At 33.3% G+C, this 7,875-nt stretch overlaps 1 protein-coding gene across 1 annotated transcript; it reads right to left on the reverse strand.

Moving 5' to 3' along the window:
- Positions 1–349: 349 nt before the first annotated feature.
- On the reverse strand, positions 350–7,091 carry LOC105226895 (protein unc-119 homolog). The gene is made up of 3 exons (XM_049454733.1): positions 6,512–7,091; positions 762–934; positions 350–617 (listed from the first exon to the last, which is right to left on the reverse strand). Exons 1-3 carry the CDS (start codon positions 6,910–6,912, stop codon positions 499–501), a joined length of 693 nt encoding a protein of 230 aa, XP_049310690.1. The 5' UTR covers positions 6,913–7,091; the 3' UTR covers positions 350–498.
- Between the last annotated feature and the right edge of the window lie 784 nt (positions 7,092–7,875).

Genomic DNA, 7,875 nt, shown 5'->3' on the forward strand with positions numbered 1-7,875 from the left:
GACTGGTTACAGAATCCCCCTATAAGTCGTGTTCCAAAACGACAACAATATTATTAGTGCAAATCTTTCTTATTTGATAATCTTCATTTCATTTACATACATAACATACATGTGTATATAAGTAAAAATTACTTCAGGCTCTCTATTTATTCAATAACTTTAAAATTAAAATAAATTCAAATTGTAAGCTTAATAATTATAAAAATCTTCGATCAATAGTTAAAAATATATTTATATATGTATATATTTTTGAAGATGCTTCTGGATGTGAAGAATAATATTTTCTTAATACGATATATCATAAGTACACATTTACATAGAAATGCTTTAGAGGAATGAAATGCACTCATTATAAATAATAAATAAACCGCAATTAAAACATGTTTATTAGCTATAGTTTCTTATACATAAATTAACAGTTAATTATACGAATATAATAATAATAATAATAAGGCTTATGTGGCTTCTGGTGAGAATTAATTGCAATTTTCTATGCATTTATAAAAGCAAACCTCCATCGTAGGCATAATCGGCTTTGTTATGCATAATGAGACGATTTTCGACAAAATAGAAACTATCTGAACGAGTTTGGAATGGGCAAGCGATCATTTCTGAAACTATACAGAAAAATTTGTTACTTATCAAATTTTTTATATCAAATATGAAATATAAAACATTTAAAAAAATATTAATAACTTGGTTTTAATACTTTTTCTTCACTCTTTAATTATTCTTATATTATATTATATTGATTACATTACCTAATTCGGAGGGTAGATTAGGAAACTCATAGATATGTTCACAGGAGTTTCTTGAGTAGGGAATGCAGTATCCAAATTCAAAATCAAATGTTTTCAATAGCCGTTCCCGAAAGAAGTGTCGTTCAATCATTCGAAAATTATTAACAGGCTTACCACCAACGGTAAATTCAACCCTGAAATTTAAGAGAATCGATAAATATTTTCAAATGTTTATATGCCTAACAATTAAATAGTTTTCGTCCTTCAGGGTTAAAGTTGCTTTTACCAATTTGATATGACCCTCACGCAACATATAGTATGAAGTACAATATACTAGGGCAATTCAGAATCTTGTGCATATGAGTTTGCAAAATTATGCAATTGCAAATATTTACCGTCAACAATGAACGTATTTTTTGTGATTTCCGTACAACCCCTGCAAATACCATTAATTCACAGCTGATCAGTGAAAAAAACATTTTTATGTAAACAAATTTTTCACACAAATTGGAAAATATGCCCAAAAAAAGTTTTAGGGAAAAATTAACTGACACTTTATTTGATGAAGCTGCTGAAGAAATTATGGACATTGATGGTAAGAAATATTTATATGCGGCACATAGCACAAATTTCAAATTTCAAGTTTTTTTATTTTTAATTTACAAAAATTTCTCAATTTCTTCTCTTTATTTACAATGTTTTTATTTTTGACAGCAGCTAATAAGTTGCAAACCAGTATTGCAAATAATACAATGGCGTTTTAGTGTTGCTTATTTGCAAGGGTGTAGCAGGTACACCGCTATACATTTTGTTAGTGTAAATGTAAAAATATGCTTGCTAATTTGCAATTGCAAAGATGCAAGACCATTTGCATCACCTACCGTTTGTGTGAATACCTAAAGCTAATAAAAGATATTTTTGGCTTCGAAAAAAATATTTTCCAACAAACACAGCATTTTTAACAACACCACGCAAAATAATTGCAGCAAGCAAGTTCACTTGCGCTGGCGGCGTTTGGCTCGCGATAGCTTGCGCGAAATTAATTAGATAATCGTCACTCATTCAACAGTGGTTGACATTGGCTTACATTTACTTAGCTATTGCAAATATTACTTTTTTGTTAGAACAGTACAAATATAGTTTTAATTCGACTTATTTTTTGTCAATCTGAGAACTACATATGATGTTATAACTTTGATATTTATGTTGTTGTCCTTCCTTAGGATCATAATGGCGATAATTAAAGTAAAAGTAAGATCTCTTGATGATGATATTTGGGTTCTTTGGCATTATTAATAATAAAAATAAGTAGAAACGGGATAAGTTCGGGTGTAACCGAGCATTTTATACTCTCGCAAAGGGAAATAATTTCGTGTAATGGCAATATTTTATATTAAAATATGTTGCGAAGAATTCAAAATTCATTATTCAACGAGATCGTGAATAGATTACAATCAAAATTGGTATTTTTTTTTTAATTATATTATAGGTCATAAATTCATTCAGTTTTATAGCTACATATCGCTCATTTGCTGCAAGACCGGCAGAAAACGCGTTTAAAGTTTTCAACTTACTACAACCTTACACGGTGACTCCAACCTTACACCTCTTCTCAAGCGGAGCATATAAGAGGTATTCATATGAATTTTTCACTCAACATGAAGTATGATATAACGAACAATTCTGCAGCATTAACTCCAAAATCACGTTTTTTGAATTATGCCGGTCTTGCAGCAAATGAGCGATATGTATATTTATTTCTACTTTTAACCAAACCGTTATATCGGCAGGAACGGGGTTATTATCCGATTTCACCTATTTTCCCATTGTCGTAAGAGGTAGAGAAAGGATTTGTCCTGTGCAAATTTGGGTGATACAACTAGAATGGTTTGGGAGATATATACAATAAATCTATTAGTAGGCGGGATCACGGAAAGAGTATAATATATATATATATCACTAGATTCTGCAATGGGTGCTCTAGTGCCCTTATGTATATATTTCGGTATGGGATTTTTGCAATTTGCAATCTTGCAAGAGCAAGAGAATCCGCTCTTGCAAGATTGCAAATTGCAAAAATCCCATACCGAAATATATACATAAGGGCTCGAGAGCACCCATTGCAGAATCTAGTGATATATGAACGGCTGATTCGGCCAATTTATTGTAAAAGACTATTGGGAATTGGCATACCTTCTGCATTCATTTAAAAAAAAAAACAGTAACAAATCTTTATAATTTAAATAGAAATTATAAAATCTATTTTAAATTTACCTTCCTCAACACTTTAACGTCAAAATATGTCTTTATGTAAAATGACAGCTAAAACAGGGTTGCAATTATATTTTTGCGTGACATTGCACGCAAATAAACATGGGTTTTGGTCTAACATATTTTATAGCCCTTGCAAACATAACATAATACCAAACATATTAAAAAGAAACATAAATCAATAATTTTATAGGAAAACCAATCCATCCAATTATGCATGTCAACCTTGATATCCCTTCGAAATTGCCCGAAGACGCCAACTTATCGGTTTCCTGTACTGCATTGAGTGTTATTTACTTCGTTTTGCATTTTTAATTTAATACAACACAAAGATACGGTTTTATTACATTAAATTCCACAGTTAAATTGGCAATTTAAAGGGTGTTTGTTTAGAGGAAATAAAATGTACATAATTTATTGTTGAGGCCAAGAATTTTTATATATATTTGTAGTTTATTAAATTAGTTAAAGTAAAAAGTTATTTATTTATATAGGGTTCTTCTTCTTCAATTAATGTTAATTTCACAGTTTTCTTCTTCCTTACTAGCATAAAAACCGCTTACGCGGTTATAGCCAGTCGTTTCCTGTTACTTTTCCACCTGGTCTTTCCAACGGAGTCGAGGTGTTCCTCTTCCTCTGCTTCCCCCGGCGGGTACTGCATCGAATACTTTCAGAGCTGGAGTATTTAAGTCGATTTGACTTAGCCAGCGTAGCTGCTGTCTTTTAATTCGCTGAACTATTTCAATTTCGTCGTATATGTAGTACAGCTTATCGTTCCATCGAACGCGATATTCACCGCGGCCAACGTGCAAAGGACCATAAGTCTTTCGCAGAACCTTTCTTTCGAAAACTCGTAACGACGACTCATGCACCATAAAGTAGGACGGGAATAATGAGTGACTTATAGAGTTCAGTTTTTGTTCGTCGAGAGAATATTTTACTTCTCAATTGTCTACTTAGTCCGAAGTAGCACCTGTTGGCAGGAGATATTCTGCGTTGGATTTCGAGGCTGACGTTGTTGTTGTTGGCGCTGATTCCAAGATTGACGAAGTCATCTACGACTTCAGAATTATGACTGTCAGCAGTGACGTGAGAGTTTGACTGATGACAGGAGATATTTCGTCTTGCCCTCGTTCACCACTAGACCCATTTGCGTTGCTGCTTATCCATTCTAGAGAAAGCAGTCACTGGTGTTAAAGCCAGTCACTGGTGTTAAAGCCATCAATATCATCAGCATACACCAGTAGCTGTACACTCTTATAGAAGATTGTACTTGCTCGATTATGTTCTACAGCTCGAATTATTTTCTCCAAGAGCAGATTGAAGAAGTCGCACAAAAGGGAGTCGAAACCTAACCTGTCTAAAACTTCGTTTGGTATCGAACGGCTCGGAGAGGTCCTTCTCGATCCTGACGGCGCTTATGGTGTTGCTCAACGTCAGTTTACACAGTCATATTAGTTTTGCGGGAATACCAAATTCAGACATCGTGGCATAAGGCAGTTTCTTTTCGTGCTGTCAAAAGCAGTTTTGAAATCGACGAAGAGGTGGTGCGTGTAAGCTTTAATTTTCACACAATACGCTCGATAGAATCTTATACGCGATGTTGAGGACGCTTATTCCGACCATATTTTACAAAGAAGATGATGCTTGTTCCTTAACAGTTCTTTGCCGCCATGTTTGAATAGCACGGGTAATTGCTATTCGAACTTCTTCTTGGTCAGGCAGTGGAACCTCTGCTTCATCGTCAACGATTGCGGAATCGGGTTCGCCTTCTCCTGGCGTTATATTTTTACTGCCATGCAACAGTCTGGACCTTTGGGGCTCTACAAGACTGTGCTCCGATCTTGAAACCTTCTGTTAGTCGCCGCATATTTTCGTAGAAGTAAAATACGTGTTTTGATAAAACATTGTTTCCTGTTAAAAAAAAAAAAAAATCATGGCGTTTGCTTGTTAATTGCTTTTTTATTAGCGTCCAGCTTATGAATCTTTTTGAAAGCCTTTCTCACATTTTTGACACTTTGCTGGCATACTTAAATAAATAATTGAGCAGCGTTAACGTTGACTCGGCATGCCTAAATAAATTTTTTCACTTAAATTACTACAAACGAAATAAAACGCAAAACGAATTAATTTATTAATAATGCTTTTATTCATTTGTACAAAGGCACGATTCCGATTACTTTGGTGGAGGGATAAAAAACCCGAATTTTCGTATATACCCTATTTATGCAGATAAGGGAGCTTCTTCAGAGAAGGAATATCCAAAAATAATATAAAAATAACTTTTATTTTTTAAAATATTCACGATTAAAAGTTCAAAAATTTGCACAAATAACACATGGTATTTCTCTATGTTTCACTAAATTTTTTTCACGTTTTTCGCTCTGTATACATATTTAAATATACACTCTAAACATTGAAATAAGTTCACATTTCACTTTTATTTTGCTATATTTTACCTAAACTTATTAATTTAAAAATCACTTAGCACCCTTATCGTTGAAAAGGTTAGATTATTTACAATTATGAGGAAAACGAGCGTTGCCACATCTTAAACAGCAAATATGTAGGATTTTTAACGATTTTTATTTGTTTGTTTTTTCGCGTGATTCTTTTTTCTATATTAACTATAATAAAAGATACTTTCTATATGTCTATATGTGTAATATGTGATGTATGTACCCATATGCATGGATAGAGGAATTTTTGGGAAAAAAGGAATTTCAGCGAATTTCTTATTATCACATGGCAGCTTATCACTACGAGTGTAAAATGTAATTTTTAAAATAAAGATTTCTTAGGTAAAAAAAACTGCTGAAAGTGTAAAATGTATGTAGATTTATTTAAAAGTTTATAGTTCAATTTAATTATTTTGAAGTGAAAAATGTGAGTAAAGTGTGTTTAATGTGGTAAAATAGCTTGTTGAAATGTTCGTATTTTGGGAATTTTTGAACTTTAAGGTCGAATATCTCGTAAACTAAGCGTTTGCGGTACCTATAACCTTGTATATTTTTTAATCAGGAGGACTTCCTTTTTCCAACGGTGCCTTCAAATCGCGGCGCCAAATCGTGCCTGTGCAAACATTAAACAACGCGTGTCAAGAAATTTTTAAGGAAAGTTTTTAACCTTTACCCTTACCGCCGCGTTTATTTGGGTATGCGCCATATAAAATTTATGAGTATAAGGAATTTTTGACAGTAATTTGACGCTGGCGCTTTTATTTTGGGACGGCATAGCACTCCTATACTATGCTGCGAGGCTTCATTCACAAGTAATAAAAGTATTCAGATTCAGAAAGGGATTGTATTCCGTAACCTAAATGTAATTACTATGGTTCAATGCTACTTTAAGTCCAGTTCTTTCTGATGTGGATCTCATTTTGAATAATTATGTTAAGTCGATTCTCCTTAACACTACTTCAAAAATTAATTAAGGTTGTGCATGTATGTCTACGAGTATACTATACTATATATTACATGCATGTGTGCATAGGTACTTACGTTGCACCAACATTTTTTAATCCCAGAAAAGCTGGAGTAAATTGATATCGGACATATCGCCCAGCATTAGCATCTACTGAATCATCAATGGACATGCTTCCAGCCGCTTCAATTAATTTGTCCTCCAAATTAGGAGAAAATCGATTACTTGGCTTAGCTATCTCAAATAATATTGCACCTGAATCCAGGTCACGTATTTTAAATCGTGTAAAATCAATATCGTAGATGTTGTCATGGATAGAACATAAGTAGTTTTCTGTTATTTCATTTAAATTAAGTACATCACTTGGTGATATAAACTTCGCCAGCATCGATGTTTTTCCGCTTGTTTCTCGCACATCTTTTGCATTTATATCATTATTAGTTGATAAGGTATTAAGTTGTTTACCAACGACACTCATTATACAAATAGTGTAAAAGTATAAACTTTTTTATTTAACACTTAAAACTTTGGTGATAAATCGGCTTGTACTGGCCAATTTTCAAAATTAAATCATAGATGTTGGAGTTTGAATATTGCCCCTTACACAAATTTTAGATAATAGTCCCAATTGATTTTGGTATTTATTTATACATGCAAACTTACAGATATTTTTGTATGCCCATGCGCATAACTGAATTGTTCATATGTATATATGTAGGTATCCATTCAGTTGCTTTTTTACTATCGATATGCAGGTGGAAGGTATAGCGGTAATTATTTACTCATGGACCAAAGTACTATCTATTATCATTATGTTTTTTTTTAACATAACCCATCTTTTTTCTTAATTGTTTCACTGAGCCGTTGGAAACCTGTATAATTCTAGCTTGAGGCCAGGCCAGCGTCTTATGTACCAAATTTGGTTCTGAAATAAAAAAATAGTAAAGTTTAACTATTCAAGAATATGTGTAGAAAACGATTTTTCAAAAGTAGATTATTTTCGGAGAAATCGAATGCTTTTTTTTTCAAAATTGTATTTTTCCAAACGATGGCAAAACCAGCAAAAGGATCTCACAATCTCCGCCAACTACCGCAGGATAAGTCTCCTAAATTTCGCATATAAGGTTCTATCGAGCGTATTGTGTGAAAGATGAAAGCAAACCGTTAACAATCTGAATGGACCTTATCATTGTGACACACACCACATTTTCGTCGATTTCAAAGCTGCTTTTGATAGCATGAAAATGAGCTGCCTTTATGCCACGATATCTGAATTTGTTATTCTCACAAAACTAATATGGCTGTGTAAACTGACGTTGAGCAATACCAAAAGCTCCGTCAGGATCGAGAAGGACGTCTCCGAGCCGTTCGATACCAAACGAGGTTTCAGACAAGTCGACTCCCTTTCGTGCGACTTTTTCAATCTGCTCTTGGAAAAAAT

This window comes from Bactrocera dorsalis, chromosome 4, assembly GCF_023373825.1.
Source record: "Bactrocera dorsalis isolate Fly_Bdor chromosome 4, ASM2337382v1, whole genome shotgun sequence".
Classification (NCBI taxonomy): Eukaryota; Metazoa; Arthropoda; class Insecta; order Diptera; family Tephritidae; genus Bactrocera; species Bactrocera dorsalis.